At 53.1% G+C, this 18,147-nt stretch overlaps 2 protein-coding genes across 3 annotated transcripts; one reads left to right on the top strand and one right to left on the bottom strand.

Annotated features, from left to right (window-relative positions):
* Nucleotides 1–60: 60 nt before the first annotated feature.
* On the top strand, nt 61–8,651 carry MINDY1 (MINDY lysine 48 deubiquitinase 1). Of its 2 annotated transcripts, none has more exons than XM_081340673.1 (10): nt 61–397; nt 2,526–4,015; nt 4,127–4,184; nt 4,460–4,524; nt 4,638–4,796; nt 5,448–5,550; nt 5,912–6,054; nt 7,015–7,194; nt 7,626–7,760; nt 7,849–8,651. In XM_081340673.1, the coding sequence occupies exons 2-10, from the start codon at nt 3,521–3,523 to the stop codon at nt 7,927–7,929; spliced, it is 1,419 nt and encodes a 472-aa protein (XP_081196799.1). In that variant the 5' UTR covers nt 61–397; nt 2,526–3,520; the 3' UTR covers nt 7,930–8,651. The 2 variants fall into 2 exon arrangements, with proteins under 2 accessions (XP_081196799.1, XP_081196798.1); XM_081340672.1 differs by lacking the exon at nt 61–397 and adding an exon at nt 946–1,048.
* A 39-nt stretch (nt 8,652–8,690) lies between these two features.
* Nucleotides 8,691–14,635, bottom strand: ANXA9 (annexin A9). Its single transcript, XM_081340779.1, has 13 exons — nt 14,327–14,635; nt 13,870–14,030; nt 13,619–13,715; nt 13,117–13,310; nt 12,705–12,818; nt 12,482–12,566; nt 11,782–11,861; nt 11,454–11,513; nt 11,222–11,321; nt 10,885–10,980; nt 10,224–10,282; nt 9,869–9,991; nt 8,691–9,425 (listed from the first exon to the last, which is right to left on the bottom strand). Exons 2-13 carry the CDS (start codon nt 13,909–13,911, stop codon nt 9,363–9,365), a joined length of 1,113 nt encoding a protein of 370 aa, XP_081196905.1. The 5' UTR covers nt 13,912–14,030; nt 14,327–14,635; the 3' UTR covers nt 8,691–9,362.
* Between the last annotated feature and the right edge of the window lie 3,512 nt (nt 14,636–18,147).

Below are 18,147 nucleotides of genomic sequence, written 5' to 3'. Positions count from 1 at the left end.
GTCACCGCGGCCAGGTTTGGCGGCTTTGCCTACCTTGCAGGGCGGGCGGTAACCGGGGGGGGGGGCGGGAGCCTCTTCCCGGGATCCGGGCGCGTGAAACGAGCCGGCCGTCTGAACGCGGGTTTCTCACGGTGGCTTTTGCAGCGGTTGCACTTTGCTCCGCTTTTGCAAGTTTTTGCCCAGAAATGCCAGCTGGAGCCCCGAAGCAGTGAAGGGCGGGAGGGGCCTCTGAGCCCCCGGGACCCCCCCTCGCTTGGCTTCCTGGCGATCTCGGACTTGTAGAGAGTCCGTTGCCCTCCCGAATCCCTCCTTCGCCCTCTCTCCTGCGCCCGGTTTGCCCAGCAGCTGCTGGGGGGAAGCACCGCCGGCACCCCGACCGCCACCCGAAGCTCAACAGGTAAAGCCTTGCACACACACACACACACACACACACCCCGGGAACCGCGTGGCAGGTTGCAATGCAGCTGCCCGCCTTTGCAACGCGGCCAGGCTGGATCCGGCCCCCGACAAGCTCCGGGCAAGTGGAGCCAGCTTCATTTTCTCCCCTCCCAGGCCGGAACCCCCAACGCGCCTCCCCGCCTCGATCCAGAAAGATTTGCGCGTTTCCCGAACCCCGAATCGGTCCCTTCAAGCGAGTTGCCGAGACTCCCCTCCCTCCTCCTTCCCTGTGTTTAAATTTGCTTTTTCTTGGGTGGCTACAGAGTTTCCTTCCTTCCTTCCTTTGTTTTCTTTCCTTCCTATCCCTCTTTACACCCCCCCCCCGCCTTCCCTACAACGCCCTTGCGCTGCGGTGTATCCTCCTCTCCCATAGATGTCCCTGCAGAAGGGCGAGAGGCAGGGCAGAATAAAGCCCAGCTAGTTTTTTTTAAGAGTTTTTTTTCTCTCTCTGCCAGGCTGGGATCCCCTCCTCCCAGGGTTTGCCTAACGCAGGGGGGGCGGGAGGGTGGGGGGTGGCAGGAGGGAAGGGAGGCAAAGAGCAGGTTGGCTGGCACAAAAATCAGGATTTGTGCGGAGGAGGATCTGAGCGGGGAAATCCTTGTCTAAACAGGTATGGCGCATTTGAGTCCCCCTTCAATCCCTGCCGTGCTGCTGGAGTGGAAGAGGGGGATTCGAATCCAGACCCGAAGCTTTGGTGCCTCCTTTGTGCCTCGGTTTTCCCTCGGCTACCTGGCACCCCTCTTCCCCGATTCTCCTCCTTGGCACCGGCTGGTTTGCTTGGTCTTAAAGAGAGCACCCCTCCGGGAAGGGATTGCAGCGGCTGAGCCTGCCCAGGGACGGAGGGGGTGGGGGGGGAAATGAGGTGCTCTTTCCCACCTCCCCAAAAACAGACCAGGAAACGGTGGAGCTGACCTCTTTGTTTTGCAATCCCGCAAAGCTGTCGACACCTCTGGTGTGCAACAGTTTCCTTCAAAAACAAAGTTTGTAGCAGAACGGGAAGGGGGGGCTGCAAACCTCCACCAGCGGAAGGGAGGAGGGGAAATTTTTTGGAAGGGGGGGTGCCACTTAAGGGAGAGATTTTTGCCTGGGCAGACGGAGAGGGATAAAATTTATGATCCAAGAATGAATTTAATTCTTGATGTTGGTAGTTACGTTTCTTCTCTGGTGAGGAAACCTGGGGCGTATGGGGTTTGAAGTCTCTTATCTGAGGAGTCTCCCCACTCTTAGCGTGTTGCAGACAAGCCATATTTCGGGAGTGGAGGGGGCCCGGCCCTGAGGATGCAGCTCTATGGGGGGGGAAAGCATCCTTGCCTTCTTCTCCCCTTCCCCCCCCACGAGAAGCTTCCAGCTGTTGCTTAAAAGCAGTAAGATGTTTTTGTCAAAACACTGGTTGGGCGGCTTCTGTCTTGCAAAACAAGCCTCTTTGTCAGCAGGTGAGTCCTTGCATGCACGCAGGCACTCACAGTGCAGGCACGTCTGCCGTGGCTTATTTGCTTCCTGGGCGCAGTCGGTTCCTTCCAGATGTTGAAGCACCTCTGCAGCATTTCCTGCTGTGGACCTTGCTGGATGCAGTTGGCCCAGGAACAGCTGGATGACCCCTGGTCAATCCAGGCCTGTCTTTGGGTGCCTCTTTTTGGCTACAGAAGGAAACATCTGGAGATCGTTGCACCCAGATCTCCAGGGCAGGTGTCCAGATGTCCAGGCAGGTCTGCAGGGGTCCCGTACAACTTCAAAATCAGAAGTGTGATCACCCCTTGCAACCTGCCCAGCCAGCTTCTGACAAGAAAAGTCAGTGAGGGAAGCCGAGTCCACTTAATGACTACAGTGACTTGGTGCTTAACAACCGTGGCCAAAAAAAGTTGTAAAATTGGGTGCATGTGACTCACTCAACAGTCGCCTTGCTTAGCAATGGAAATTCACGTGGTCATAAGCCTAGGCCTAACTTTTGCAAAACCCAGACAAAGAGAGAGAGAGATTGCAAGGCAGGGAAGGATTGAAAAAAAACCTGGTTTTCTAACCTTTGTTTCACTGACCCATTTGCTAGGCTCCGGGCTGGATGGAGGTTAAAACCCCTGCATTTTCCACAGATACAAAGAGCGCACTCACCTTTGGGCCATGAAGCTGGAGTGGAGTAGATTTCTGAGACGTCTGTTTGCAGAAGAGAAGATCCAAAGCTGACGAAAACAACGCAGGAGTCGCCTGGACACTCTTTGCTGAGCTTCAAGGACAAAAACAAAAAAACACATAAAGATTTAAGGTCAACGAAACACTGAATTTTCCTTCTACCAACCCCTTAAAAATTGATGCCCTGAAAAAGACACTGGAATTTTGGTGTGTGTGCATGTTTTGCTTTAAAATATCACCCATAGGGAAGACTCATTGCATTTTTAGCGCTTTTTTAAAAAATTCAGGAGCATAAGTTTCTTTTATTGTAAGGATAGCGTCAATATCTTTTTTTCTTTAAAAAAACGTTTTTTGTATTCCTTTTTTCTGGGATAAGAAAGAGATTCCCTTTAAAAAAAAAGGTTTTTGTCTGTTGATCCTTATCCAGATCCGGTGTAGATCAAAGCTTGCAAGCGAAGGTAATGTGAGAGACCCCTGTGTTTTAAATAATTGAGTGTAAAATCGGGGAGAAAAATGGCAGAATTGAAATTTCAATGACTCTCCTAGGAACTGGCAAGTGAGAAAAACCAAATCAGTTAAGGGACAATTTGCATCCAGTGTTCATCAGTGCCTAACCAAAGGAAAAAAGACTCAGGGCCAATAACACCTGGGGCCATTTTTATGAAACGGGGGGGGGGGGGGGTCTCCTTATAGCGAAGATCAGAGGAATCTGTTAAGGGCGAACTCAGACCCAGCTTAAATTTTCTGCAAAGTTTCCCCATTTTTGGCTGCTGGAAAGGAAAAGTTCAATCTTAACGTTCCCACTGTTGATTAAAGAGACTTGTATTTTTTTTTAAGTTGGTGAAGAGATTTTTGGGGGTCGCCCTCCAAAAATACACAACTTAAGCCCTTTTGGAAAAACCTTGAATCTGATTTGAGAAAAGGTCTAATTTAAGAAGCCAAAGGACGATTCTTCTCGATGGAGACCGACGTGCCGGCTGCAGAGGAAGCTCGGCAGGAGACGGAGCCCATCGAATCTGGGGGCCCTGAGCCCGCGGAGGCTGGAGGGTGTGGTGAGGAGGGGGCTGCTGCTGCTCTCCCTGCGGAGGCTGAAGAGAAGACCCCAGCCCGCCTCACCCACGACGGTGCCCAAAGCGTCACGCAGAAAGACAATGGGAGGCTCTCCCCTGTAGAAGCAGCCAAAGGGGGGCAAACGGAGGGACCCCCATCCCCAAAGGAGGAGGCTCCCCCTCTGCCAGCCTCCCAGAGCGCCCCTCCGGTGCCCGCCAGCTGCAGTGCCCCCGAGGATGCCCCCAAGCCGCGCTCGTCTCCAGCCAGCCAGCCCAATCCGCCAGACTTCTACTGCGTGAAATGGATCAGCTGGAAGGGCGAGCGGACGCCGGTCATCATGCAGAGCGAGAACGGCCCCTGCCCGCTGCTGGCCATCATGAACATCCTCTTTCTGCAGTGGAAGGTGAAAGCGGGCACTGGGAAGGGACGGGGGGGGGCACGGGAGGGGTCCACCGCCGGGATGCCCTGGAAGGGGGCTGGGAAACCGTGGCCCTCAATTCTTGCCTTCCCCCAGGTGAAACTGCCTGCCCAGAAGGAAGTGGTCACTTCGGACGAGCTGATGGCTTACCTCGGTAAGGAGCCTCATCGGGGTTGGCACCTTTCCTGTCCCGGGCAGGGCGGCTTCCAGCATTGGCAAGCCTCTCCTGCCATCCCTCCCTTTTCCCCCCCCTCTGCACAACAACCCAGTGAGGTAGGCCAGCTTTCCATCTCCGCCTCCCTAGCGGAAGGTGCTTCCAAACGGACTCCATCAATTGATTCCCTGTCCCCCTCCCCCATGAAGACCCCTGCCCCAAGGCTGCCTACTGAAAAGTCTCTCCCCCCCCCCCCCGCCCTTCTGCCCTTGCAGGGGATTGCATCTTGTCCATCAAGCCGCAGGACCAAGCTGAGGCCGTCCAGCTCAACTTCCAGCAGGTGAGTGGACGTTGCTTGGGCAGCAGGCCTCAAAAGTGGCCTACTGAGGGCCCTTTGGGGCCAATTTTCCTCTTTGCCTCTTTGAGAAAATTCCGGTTTTTCTTCTTGGGCAGAACGTCAATGACGCCATGATGGTCCTTCCCAAGCTCTCCACGGGGCTGGACGTCAACGTGAGATTCACCGGGGTCTCCGACTTTGAATACACGCCCGAGTGCCTCGTGTTTGACCTCCTGAATGTCCCCCTTTATCACGGCTGGCTGGTGGATCCCCAGGTGGGTGGCCTTGCTCCCCAGGCACTGGAGGGGGGGGCGAGCGGCGCGGAGCGGCCAGGTGGAATTGCACCCAGGCGTCTGCACAGCCAGAGATGTTGGTATAAATTAGATTGTCTCGATCTTGGCAACTTTAAGAAGTCTGGGACTTCAACTCCCAGAATTCCCCAGCCAGCAATTCTGGGAGTTGAAGTCCAGACCCGCTGGCTGGGGCATTCTGGGAGTTGAAGTCCAGACCTCTTAAAAGTTGCCAAACATGAGAAAAGTGGCATCTGCTGCTTCAAAAGTGGTCTAGCCGGCTGGGAAGACACACTACCCTCCCCTGATGGATAGACGGGAGGCTTCACTTCAGGCAAGAAAAAGAAATCAAGCTACTAGTCCTCATGGGGAGGAGCAAACATTTGGCACTCTGGATCTTTGGAAGGTTGACCAAAACCAGAAGAGGGAACTGTAAACAACCTGTTTTTAAGGCATTATGTTCCATTCTCTCAAAGCTGTCCTGTAGGCAGTTCCGCTCCCTCCCTCCCTCCCTGTTTGATACCAACGACACCCCTGCAAAGCGGTACTGCAACACAGAAATGTCAACCCAGTTCTTGCCCTGTCCCCTTCTGCCTGCGCCCCAGTTTTAGGGTGGGTATTTCTCCTCCTCCCCAGACTCCTGAGGTGGCCCAAGCCGTCGGCAAGCTGAGCTACAACCAGCTGGTGGAAAAAATTATCACTTGTAAACACTCCAGCGACCCAAACCTGGTGACGGAAGGTAATACAGGGGGCTAGGTCCAAACCACCTTTTCCAAATGGGGAGGGGTCTTTTGGGGAGCATTGCTGGTGGCTGGCAGGCCTGGGAAGATGCCTTAGAAGCCTCTAACGCAGGGGGGGTGGGTTCCAATCTGGCCGACATTAAGACTTCTGTGGACTTGAACTTCCACTCCACAGAAGTCCACAAGTCTTAAAGCTGGCTGGGGAATTCTGGGAGTTGAAGTCCACAAGTCTTAAACCTGGCTGGGGAATTCTGGGAGTTGATGTCCACCAAAGTCTTAACGTTGCCCAGATTGGACACCCCTGATACAACGGGATGAATTGTCTTGTTTCTCTTTCTTCCTCCATCCCCTCCCGTCCAGGCCTGATTGCGGAACAATTTTTGGAGTCCACGGCCTCGCAGCTCAGCTACCACGGGCTGTGTGAGCTGACCTCCACGGTCAAAGAAGGCGAGCTGAGCGTCTTCTTCCGGAACAACCACTTCAGTGCCATGATCAAGCACAAGGTATTTTTCCCTTTTTCCTGGAGAGATTAGCGAGTGGGGAGCGTGTATCGTTCCGGACGAATAAACCCAATTAGGACCCAGCCGAGTTTGTCCTTCTTTGCAGTTTGTGCTTGTAAACAGGAGTCTCCTCTCTCCCTTCGGCTGAAGAAGCTTCGGATCTAGCAGGCTTTTCATATTTTAATTGTTTTATAGGGTCGTTTATGTCGCTTGAGTCGCTTGAAGGCAGGATGGGCGGCATGTAGATTCAGTCAATAAACTCAATTTCTATTTTAAATCTTTTACTCATAGCTCGTATTTGGCAGTCATTTTAATGCGGTGTATGGGTATATGTGTTTGTGTTTGTGTGTGTGTGTGTGTGTGTGTGTGTTTATATATGTTTATATTTTTATTTTAAAGTTGTAAGCAGCCCAGAAGTTCTCCTTAGGGAGAAGGGCGGCATATAAATTTAATAAAATAAATAAATAAATCACCTTGTGGTGAGATGGACAGCAAATAGGTTTACAAATAAAATAAATAAATACAATTAGTCCTCAATTTATGACCACAATTGAGCCCAACATTTCTGTTACTAAATGAGACAGTTATTAAGTGAATTTTGCCCCATGTTGTGATCTCTCTTGCCACAGTTGTTAAGTGAATCACTGCTATTCTTAGTAACATGGCTATTAAGTGAAGCATGCCAGAAGGTTGCAAAAGGGGATAATTGCAACTGTCATAAGTATGAGTCGGTTACCAAGCGTCTGAATTTTGACCATAGGGCCTGCCTTCCTTCTTTCCTTCCTTCCTTCCTTCCTTCCTTCCTTCCTTCCTTCCTTCCTTCCTTCCTTCCTTCCTTCCTTCCTTCCTTCCTTCCTTCTTTCTTTCTTTCTTTCTTTCTTTCTTTCTTTCTTTCTTTCTTTCTTTCTTTCTTTCTTTCTTTCTTTCTTTCTTTCTTTCTTTTTCTTTCCTGCTGGGCTTCAGAGCCACCTCTACCTGCTGGTGACCGACCAGGGTTTCTTGAACGAGGATCAGGTGACCTGGGAGAGCCTGCACAACGTGGATGGCGACAGCTGCTTCTGTGACGCTGAGTTCCGCCTGAGCCACACGCTGGGCAAGGAGGCGGCGGGGGGCTCCCCAGTCGACCAGAGGCAAGTGGATCAGGTATGCCAGGGATGGAGGGGGGGGACTCGTGGCAGAGGGGCCCAGCGGGGAGGCCAGTGGTGCATCCCTTCCCCTGGTGGGATCGCTCCAAGGATGGGACCCCAAGGGGACATTGGTGGCTCTGGTAAAGCAAGCAAGTTTTTTCAACCTGGCTGAGAATTTGCAAGTTAGGAAAAATTCCGCCCCAGTTCCTGGGAACTGGAGTTATGCTGGGGACTTAAAGCCAGCAACTTTAAGACTTACGGATTTCAATTCCCAGAATTCTGGGAGTTGAAGCCCTCAAGTCTTAAATTTGGCTGGGGAATTCTGGGAATTGAAGTCCACAAGGCTTAAAGTTGCCAGGGTTGGAGATCCCTGGTCTGAGGTGTGGATAAGAAACAGAGGCAGCCCTTCTGACCCCCCCTCCCTGTTTTTCTCCTCCCCCTCCCAAGGACTACATGATTGCGCTGTCTCTCCAGCGCCAGCAAGGGGGTCCTGCCCTGAGCGATCTGGAGCTGGCGCAGCAGCTGCAGCAGGAGGAGTATCAGCAGCCCCCACCGCCCGCCCCCTTGCCCTCCCCGGCACAGGTACAGAGAGCCACCTGGCCCCGCTTTGAAGGGAATTCCACCCCCTCCCCAAGTAACCCCCTCCTTGCCTTTGCCGTCCTGCCTTTAGGGGAGAAGCCCACCGGCCCACCGCCCTGCTGGAGAGCGCAGACAAAGGCAGAAGGTGGACACGGACTGCACCGTCCTCTGAGGTCAACCTGTGGGCATCCCATGAGCCCCCCCCTTCCAGGGCCTGCAGCTGAGAAGGACCCCCCCCCTCTGTTACAGGGGCTCTCCTGCAACACCCAAAAATGCTTCAGAAGGGGGGGGTGGATTTGCTTCTCCCACTCGGAGGGGTGAACGTGGGAAGGGGGACAGAGAAGCGAAGAGGGGGGCTCAGCCTGGGCCGATCTCCCCACGGAGGCTGGGCCAATTTGTGGGGGTCTCCCGTGGGAGTTTCCCATCTCTCGGGGGGGGTGTGTGGTGGCAGAAGGCTGCTTCCGTTGGAGGAACTGAGTCCCGAGCCTTCGGGGTGAGGGGGTCACTCCTCGCCGGCGCCCCGGATTGGGCCGTCGCCAAGGCAGAGCCCTCGGGGGCCACCCGTGCACGGAGGAAGGACCGCCTGCAAAGTTAGAACCGGTGCAGTTTCCACCCTACGGAAAAGTGGATTTCTTTGCCAAAAACAGCCTGGCACCCTTTGGGGGGGCTTTAAAACTCTCGTTTTTTCCGCCTTCTCAAAGGCAGCCAAAACCAGGCAGAAACGTCTCCGGTGGTGGATTCCAAACATGGTGTCTGTCTGTCTGTCTCTTTTCCCCCTGGTTTTTGAGGGCTAAGGCCTGGACTAAATTCTAAATCGCTTAGGCCTCCGTTTTGAGTCCATTAATCAATTAAACCTGCCTCTGTTTACATTGGAATAAAGCAAGTCCTTCTGAAGGAGCCTTTTTTTAACCCGTTAATCCACCGAGAGAGATCCCAGAGAGGTTATGGGTTTTATCTGGTTTATTTCTACAAGCAACATTTAACTCCCGGGGAAGTGGAGGACCAGGGTTTTTTGGAGGGGTGGGAAAGAGGAAGGATGTGTGGGTTGTACAGGCATATGGGGTGGGGCTGTGGCTGATGGGTTGGGATCCCTTGCAGCAGGAGAGGGGAGGGAATGGGGCCGGAGGGGTGGGATATACAATTAAGCCTTTTCCCAGAAATCTAACCCCCCTCAAATGCCATCAGACCGAAGCTGTATCTATTCCGAGGGTCCTCTTTCCCAAAACTGGCCAATGAGAAAAGCCTGTTGGCATTTCCCGGCACAGCTAGATTGCTGTTGATGCTGGAGGTTCTATAGGTCTTTGCTACTTCTTATTATCCCCTACTTTTAAACTTTGACCAAAGTTTTGTTGTAAATACCTGATAAATCTCCTTCCACCCCCCACCCCAACTCAGGCCCCTGGAAAGCATCCGAAGAATTTGGGCTGGGAGAGAGGCGGACACCCGTCCAACTGGTCAGGCTGAATTCCGCAGCTGCCTTTTGGGGGGGGGGGGGCTCCTTTGCAACTTCGAGAGGCAGCTCTGCTGGAAGGAAGTGCTGGGGGAGGGTGGTCTCCTAAGGTAGACTGCCTCTGGACGGAGAGGATCCTCGGCCGGGAGCAGGTCTCACAGATCTTCTGCTTTGCACAAGCCGAGCAAAGCCGCCTGGCATTCACCGTGCGTTTCCATCTGGGGGGGAGGGGCAAGGAGGAGAGTTTTGGGGAAGCCCATCTGGAAATAAAGGGGGCGCTCCAGAAAAGATGGGGTGCTTAATTCCTGGGAGGGGGGGAGAAGAGGAAGTTTACTTCCTGCCTGTGTCTTCTAGATACTTTTCAGTAAAGAGCAGGTTGTCCTTCCTGTCTTCTGCTGGCCCCCAAACTCTAACATGCAGATAGACTGCTCCTACAGAAGGAGGTTCTGTTCCCGGTGAGCAGGGGGGGGTGTCAAATAGGCTGCATAAAATTGGGCTGCTTGGCCAAGAAGCCTACCTCGTAAGAGCGTCGTGAGAATAAATTAGAGGGGGCCCTGGCTGGGCGGGAGGGTCCTTCCCACGGTTCCTGGGGGGTCTGCAGGTTCCCCCTGGGGTCTGTAACATGCCTTTGCGCCCCCCCCAATACTACCCGGGGCTTCACCTCAATGAAGGAGTAGAGCGAGACCCCGTAGCGCCTCTTGAACTCGGTGCGGATGCTCAGAAGGTCCGTCTCGCTGCGGGAGACCATGATTCGGACCGCCGTCTGGGGACTCTGCCCTGCTTCCTGGGGGGGGGGGAGAATGACAATCGCCTTGGGAAAGTTGTAAGCCACCCACAGTGGCTTGGAAACGAGACAGGGGGCAAATAAATTTAATAACCCTCACACACCGTCCGGAGCAGCTCAGCCGGCCTCCCGTGCGAATCACGACCCGGAAGCAGAATGTGGCCGCCCGGATAGGGGAAAGGAGGGTAATGGGATTTGGGAAGAGGTGGGCACCAGAAGGGGAGACCCTCACCTTAATGGCTGAGTGGAGCCTGGTGGCAAAATATAGTGGTGTGTTTCTCAGGAGGGAAACTGCAAGAAATTTAGTTTTACAAAATAATTACAATTGTATTTTTGGTCATTCTCCTCATTTCTGGGCTGAAAGTCCTGCAGTGAAGAGAGCTGCGCAAGCTGGATTTCTGCCTGACGAAGCACCCACAGCTGGAGCGGGGAAGGAGAGCCAGTCAGGCAGAACAAAGCTGGTTTGAAACTGGCTAATCCACTTGCAAAGTTCCCAGTTCCTGAGCTTAATTTATGCTAATTGTGCCTTGCTTAGCCAGTCTGGGGAGAAAGAGGAGGAAAAAGGCTGATTTAAGTGGCCTTGCAACTCTTACCTTAACTTAGAGATAAGGTTCCCTAAGGATTGTGCTAAAATAGGACCAAGAGGACTAGCGACCTGCATTTTTAAAAGCAGTGACAAGAAGGAAGAAGATTCTCAGATCTTCTTCCGGGTGTCCTCAGCCCAGGCTGTGCTAAACAAGACACAACTCAGGCGGACAGCGCTTCTGAGCACGTGCAGAAAGCACTGCTGGAACTAGTTTTTTTCCCCCTCCTCAATTTAATCCAGACTAAAACTCGGATCCAGGGTCTCCCTCGGGAGGTCTCTCGTCCTGCGTCTGGGGGGGGGCACCTACCCAGCGCTAAACCCGCTTCCCGGAAGTCTCCCTGGAAGTGTTTCTCCATAGTTCCCTCAACTGAGATTCCTGTCAGCTCTTGGTACCGGCTGAACACTGGAAAAAAAGGCAAGGAAAAAAGGTGGGTTTTTTTTAAATTATTGGAAGAAGGCACACACCCCCTTTTGTGCCCTGAAAGCACCAGTTTTTCTTTAGCTTTTGAACAGGGACTCCATCAGGGTTGCAGCGGGAAGCCTCCCTAGCCCAATCTGGCCTGACAAACGAGCACGTTTGGGGATGCCAGCATGGCGAAACACAACCGCACGGTGTCCTGCCTGAAGCATGGGGCTGGCCTTGCCTCTCCTCAAATGCTCGGGGCTGCGTTGAGCCAGGATCCAGACCCACTCGCTCTGCTCCGGGCATCCAGCATCCCCACCAGTGGCCGCGTCGGCGAGGGCCTGGGGGGGGGAAAGTCCAGGGTTTGGGGGGGGGGATGTTGGAAATGGGCCCTGAGAGGGATCCAAGCCGCTGACCCCATCTGGGCATAGAGGGGACCCCGAAGCGAGGCGCACCCCACATTCCCGTCTCACCTCTGAATCTTGCCGTATCAAGACGTAATCGATCGTCCCCGAGTAGCGTTCCCGCTCACCCTGCGGGGAAGGAAGGGGTGAACAAGTCAGCTGTGAGACTTTGCTGCAAAATAATATACATTATTTTCCTAATAATGGCTGAGTGGGCCCAACATTTTGGACTTAAAAAGGATGAGATGCAGAGCGCTTTGAATTTTAGGAAAGCAAACACCCACCCACCCCATCTCTGGGGTTCTTACAAAGGGGCGTTGCCTTGTCTTGCATTTTTTTTATTTTTTAAAATATTTTTATTTTTATTTATTTTACTTTACCTTAATTTTATTTTTACCTTGATCAAGGCAAGAAGCAGTTCTTGAAAGCCACCGGTGGTGCCACAGGCGATATCCGTTTCCAAGTCTGATTTGAAATCTACGTCAGCGGAAGAAGCGGGGGGGGGGGGAGTTTTGGCCACCTTTACATCAGGAAGGAGAGGAGCATGTCCTTGTTTCCCTTCCTGAGAAAACGGTCGGAGGTAGACTACTCTTGCACAAGGGGGCTCTGCAGTAAGCTCAGGAAAGAGGCGTTCTTAAGCGTCTCAAATAATGTGCTTGATTAACAGAGCTATCCTTTCTGACATTCTAAGGCAGGCATTTTTTTCTGGTAGCCAAATAATACTCTGAGTTTTTCTTAGTCTACATCAGGAGTGTTCAACCTTTGCAACTTTAAGATCTTGGGACTTCCACTCCCAGAATTCCCCACCAGCCATGCCTGGAATTCTGGGATTTGAAGTCCACAGGTCTTAAGCTTGCAAAGGCTGGACCCTCCTCTGGTCTATAGGAATGCTCAACGAAGTAAAATATCACCGCTTTAAAGGTCAAAGCTCACGGTCGCATCATGTTTCAGGGAGTTCCGCAGGCATGAAAAGGAGGGCGGGCCCGTCTTCCCTTGGTTTTTCATGTTTATCAGGCAACTTTCTCTCCCCAGCAACTCCCCTCTCTTATTTCTCTGCTTTTTAAGAAGAAGCAGGTATGTTTAATATTTTTTTTTACCTTGTTTATAATAAGCCAAGGTTTCCTGAAGCTGTTTTGCCCTTCGAGTGGAGACAATTTCAATCAGGCTTTCCACCTCCAGACTCTGCAAAGAAAATGTGGCCCAGGTTAGGAAGCGACAGTTGTCAACTTTGCAGGGTGCGTGTGTTTGTGTGTGTTAAGGACGGGAGGGTCATGGGGCTTCCTTGGCAGAAACGGGGTGCCAGTCTTTGGAAGGGGGTACCTGCAATCCCGCCTGGATCTCGTGGGCATCGTTCTGAGCCGCCGGACGGAGCAGAGCCCTGATGATGGTCTCAAAGTGGCTGGGCACCACCGCCTCCAGGGTTTTCAGCAGGCTCTAAAAGGAGAGAAAGACTAAGAGAAATTTGGGGAGACCCCCACCCCCCCAATGGAGCAGGACCCTCAGCCAGACACATCATGGCCGGGAAAAAGATTGAGATACGTGGCTTTTTAGTGGAACCCACAGTTTTGGTGGCACTGTCCTAAACAAACAAACAAAAAAAAATCAGAACGGTCTCCAAGGGCTGCCCCTACACTGGCACATTGCAGTAGTCCAAGCCAGAGTGACCGCTTTGCTCATTTTTCCTTCCCAGGAAGGGCCACTAATTCCCCCCCCAATGTCTTCCTGGCCCAACCTGTTGGGTGAAGTCAAGGAAGGCTTCAGCAATCTGCTGGCGATGCTCACTGCTCCGGCTGGTCAGCAGGTCAATGACGACTCCGCAATTGACCCCTTTAGGGGGACCCAGTTTCAGCCGAGGCCTCCAAACCAGGAGTTTGCAAACTCTGCTCCTGCCCCTCGAGTTGGACGTACTCCAGGAAGAGTCGAAATCTGCATATGCAAATCACCTACATCAAAAGCCTCATTAGCATAATTATTTTCTCGCGCCTCTGCTGGGGTTAAATTTAGGCCTCCCATCAGCGTATTTCTCTGGACAGATGACCTAAACCCAGCCACCCATCCATCCCTTATCCGGATTTTCCAACTGTACCCTATTGGTTGGATCCGATGGGCATCTGAGTTGTGTCCTGGATTCGAAAGCCTGTTCTGAGTCCAACTTCCCGTCTCTCTGCAGAGCCCACCTCGCAGGGTGGCTGTACGGATGCAGATGAGAGGGAAGGGAAGGGGCAGCGCGTTACCTTCGCCACTGATGGCCTCGAAGAAAATCTGGGCATCTTTTGCTGCATCAAAATTCAGGTGAGGCCGGATGGTCCCCAGGGTGCCCCACACGGCCATCTAGGGCAGAAAGTTGCAAAGAGCCAAATCTGGATGGCCGGCTGAGCCGAGCCTCCACTGGCCCCCACAGTCTACCTGGGCGACCTTTCCATCCATTCCCTCCTCCTTAGGGGGCAGCAGGTAGCGAAGGAAAGAAGATTCGGTGGCCCCTCACCTTTTCGGCCATCGGCAACTGCTCCAAAATTTCGTAGGCCATGGATCCCTGTTCCAGCCGATTCCTTGCACGCTTGCCAAGTCGTGGGGAGGGGGAGGGGGAAGAGCCCCCCCTTAAGCAGCCCTCAAGCAAGCCAGCCCAGCTGCTGCGAAGAAGAGAGCCTGCAAGGGCAGAAACCCCAGGAGGGAGGGGGTTCCAATTGCAGGCAGCTTCCAATTCAAGCTAAAACAATGGGGGGGGGGGAGAAGCAATACAGGCAAGGAGTTAATCTAGATAGTGGCCCCTCCCGCGGGGCAGCAGCAGGAGGGGCTCCGCATTTGAGGAAGTGGGGGCAGAGGGGCGTTCAGGAGGAATTGGAAAGGAGGGGGGGGGAGAAAACAACTCCCCAGTTTTAGGCAGAAAGACCCGACTGAATTTCTAAAAAGCAGAAACTGGAAAGGGATTTGGAGAAACGCACCTTGAGGTCTTCCGAGTCTCAGTGTTGCTTGAAATCGCCCCCCCAGAAGACTCTTCTGACCCCTGGCCTGACCCCCCCCTTTCCCTCCTCCCCAGGAGCAGGAGAGCCCCAAAGCCCCTCTCCAAAAAGGGGGATCTGGCTAGCCGGGCGCTCCAGCGAAGCCGCGCGCAAAGTCGGCTGCTGCTGCTGCTTCCTCCTCCTCCTCGACGGGCCCCGCGTGGTCCCCAAAGGCGGAGGGGCGGGGGCGTCAGCGGCTCCCCCCAGGGCGGCTCCGCAGCCAACCAGCGCCGAGATCTTCGGAAAAACCAGTCCGGGCTGTCGTTCTCCAGCCCGACTGCGAATTGTCGCCGGCTCGGCGGGTCCTTCGCCTGGCGGAGCGCACCTGCCGCCGTGGGGCGTCCGGGAAAACCCGGGCGGCCACTCGGGGACGCCGCCGCCCAGGGCAGAAGCCTCCCCAGGTCGCAAGGGAAAGCCCCGCGGCGCCGGGGGGGGCCCTCTGCACGCAGGGACCCCCGACTCAGGCTGGGTGGTCGTCAGAAGGGAAATTCGCCCGAAGACCCGTGCAGGACGCTTCGCTTTTTCGGGACGTTGACAGGAGCTTCCCTGAAATCGCGTCGCCTTGTCTCGGAACACGTTGCTTCTCTTCCGAGCCTCTTTTGCGGGACTGGAACTCAGCACCTTTGCTCATATGAACTCCTCTGGAAAGGGGGTCTTTTCAGTTCCGAGGGAGGGGGACCAGCTGGGAGAAGGGAAGATGGGCACCCGCCGAATGGGGGACTTGCAGACCTGATTTCCCTGAGAAAGCCTGAATGGTTTCTGGAAGTCTTTCCCACGTGTTCGCTCACAGCCCAGCCTCCCGAGCGCCGTCAGAACGCGAGACAGCGCTGGTTCCAGCCTGCGGCGGGTTAGGGTCTTCAAATTCTCCGGGGCCTCCGGGTACAAAGTTGGAACTCAGACACGCAACTTTGGAGAGTTCTCGCTGCCCGGAGCCTGCGACACTCCCTCGGATGCTCTTTGTAGCTTTCTTTCTTGACGGGTCGTGCTTGCAATCTTTTCCTTCCTTTGGAGGGCTTGGGAGAAATCATGGGAGGACAAATCTCGCTTCTAAAATCTCCTTTTGCAGCGGAGTTCCTAACAATTTAGACTGTTTTGCTCTGGACACTTTTACAAAAAAAAAAGGCGCGGCGGGGGGGGGGAGGCGAGGAAGCCATACCGTTACGACGTTTTCCACCGGGGGCGCTGTGAACTTCCCTTCTGAGGGTGCCATGGCTGGCTGAGCCAACAGAGGGCAGCACCTCCCTGCCTTTCATCCAGGTACCGATAGCGTTCCTGCACTTTGAGCACGCTTCCTACGTGGGAAAGTGTAGAATCCATTCAGGTTTTTCTTTAAAAAGTGTTTTTAATGAAACCAACGTTCGGTGTGTGTGTGTGTAAATCAGCAACTCTCTAAAGCAGAGCCTCCTGTCCAGGAGCAGTCTTCCTCAGATGACTAACCTAGCAAGAACAACAGCCCTGCCCATGGGCCAGCTTGGCAGGAAGATCCCGTTCTCCTCCAGGAAAATGAATGTGAGAGTCAATTGGAGGAAGATCTTGACTGGCCTCTGAGCTCGCCCAGTGGCATTTCTGCCTGGAATTCCTGGACAGAAAATGGAAGAATTCCTACCTGCCACCAGCAAAAATTGGGACTGGCAATTGAGATGTCCCGCAAAAGAGAAGGTGGGTGCTTCTTGCACATCTCAGCCTGTTCCGCATTTTATTTCTGTGCTGCAAATCCCTCCGGACAGAAAATTATGCTCAGAGGACTTCCGTGAGGAAGCAAAACAGCTGCGGTTGCTAGATTTTTTTCCACTGGAATAATTGAAATCTCCCCCTTCCTCCATGGACTCTCCGTCTTCTTTCTTCTCTGCTGCAAGAATTCTGCACATTTTTCCATTAGGGAATTCCTGGGATTTACCATGAAGGATTATTAAGGATTGATCAATTGGAAAAGTGCAGTGTGTGGCATAAATTGGTCAGCTCCTGCGTGTCTTTGTCAGTGTTTCCAAACACAGCCAAATTCATTTTTAATTAATGCAGACGACTAAATAAGTCTGGAGAGAGAACACGATACATTGCTGGGATGGCATCGCTAGGACTGGGATTAAACTTGTTTGTAATCTAGATTGGTTTTGCGGGATCCAATTTCTGACAGAGCTGGAATAAAATTGTTCATCCCAGTTTAACAAGCCATAAAATTATGCCCAGATTCCAGCCTTTCTCTGTTTTCCTCAGCATCTTGATAATTATTGTGCTTTATTTTATGAAGAAGGGACGCGGTGGCTCAGTGGGTTAGGACGCTGAGCTTGTCGATCAGAAGGTTGGCAGTTTGGCGGGTCAAATCCCGAGTGCCGCGTAGCAGAGTGAGCGCCTGTTACTCGTCCCAGCTTCTGCCAACCTAGCAGTTCGAAAGCACGTAAAAAACGCAAGTAGAAAAATAGGGACCGCTCCAGTGGGAAGGTAACAGCGTTCCGTGCGCCTTTGGCGTCTAGTCATGCCAGCCACATGACCACGGAGACGTCCTCGGACAAGCGCTGGCTCTTCGGCTTTGAAACGGAGATGAGCACCGGCCCCTAGAGCCGGAAACGACTAGCACGCATGTGCGGGGGAACCTTTACCTTTACCTTTACCTTTTATTTTATGAAGACACTGCCCTTCTAGATTGACCTATAAAAGAACAAGTAAGACTTTAAAAAAATCCCATTAAAAATAAACTCAAAAAATACAAGTGGGTTTATTTTATTTATAAAGTGTGTTCACTTTATAAATTCAGACTTCAAGTGTGGAAAATGTTCAGATTTCAAGCAGAACCAGCAGGGAGCGAACTGGGCCTATTTTTCCAACAAGAGAGTTTCAAAAACACTGGGAAAACAGGAAAGAAAAAGCAGTGGTTTTTTTTTTAGTTTTTCAGTGGAAAAATAAGCCAATCCCCACCCGAAAGCTCACAAAAGCAACACCCCTCCCTTTGTAAATAGGACAAAAGCTTGCAGGAGCCTGAATGGATACTAGCAGGAGAAAACCGAAATGTCTTTTAAAAAAACTCTGGCTGCAATGTCCACTTATTTCTCCACCCAAACATTTGCACGGATGTTTCTGCTGAAATTTCTTCCCGATTTTATTTGAAACATAGATTTGGGGAACAGAGTAGGGGGTCTGGCGCATTTTGAGGGGTCTCTCCACTTGGCTAAAAGATGCAGCTTCTTCCTGCTTCCCAGATGGATACCCCCCCCTTTTCTGTAGTTTTCAAGGATGGGGTCCAGCGATGGATGCTCAGAGAGGCGGGGGGGGGGGGGGAGTCGGGTCTAATCCCCTCTCCTCTTTCAAAAGGAGACAGGGCTGAAATGGGAGACCCCCACCTGTCAGGTTTTTCCCCAACTCCTGGCCAATTCCAGTTAACTTATTTATAAACAGTAATAAAAGCAGGAGAAGAGTCCCATAAATAAGGAAGTTTTCCCCCTGGCCTCTTTTGCGCACCTTCCTTATTTCCCGCGGGGGGGGGGAATGGAGGCACCCCAATTTCTACCTTGCCCCAAAGCCGCTTTTTGGACGTCTTAGGAAGCATCTCTTTTTCCCGCCCCCTCCCCAAGCCGAAGGCTAAAGAGAGGAGGGGGCTTTCCGCTCCCCTCCCGCCGCCCGGCTCCCCCTTGGCCCCCCTTCTTGGCCCGTTGGCGAGAAGGCACGTCAGAAGGGACGACTAAGGCGGGAGGGGGCGGCCAGCCGCGAGCCCTCCCTTTCGCCCCCCCCCCGGCCGCCGCTCCCTCCGCGCCCTCCCCAGCCGGGCGGCG

The sequence above is a fragment of the Vipera berus genome (assembly GCF_964194415.1).
Source record: "Vipera berus genome assembly, chromosome: 16".
Taxonomy (NCBI): domain Eukaryota; kingdom Metazoa; phylum Chordata; class Lepidosauria; order Squamata; family Viperidae; genus Vipera; species Vipera berus.
Note: the sequence above shows the minus strand (reverse complement) of the source record. Positions and strands in the feature narration are given on the sequence as shown.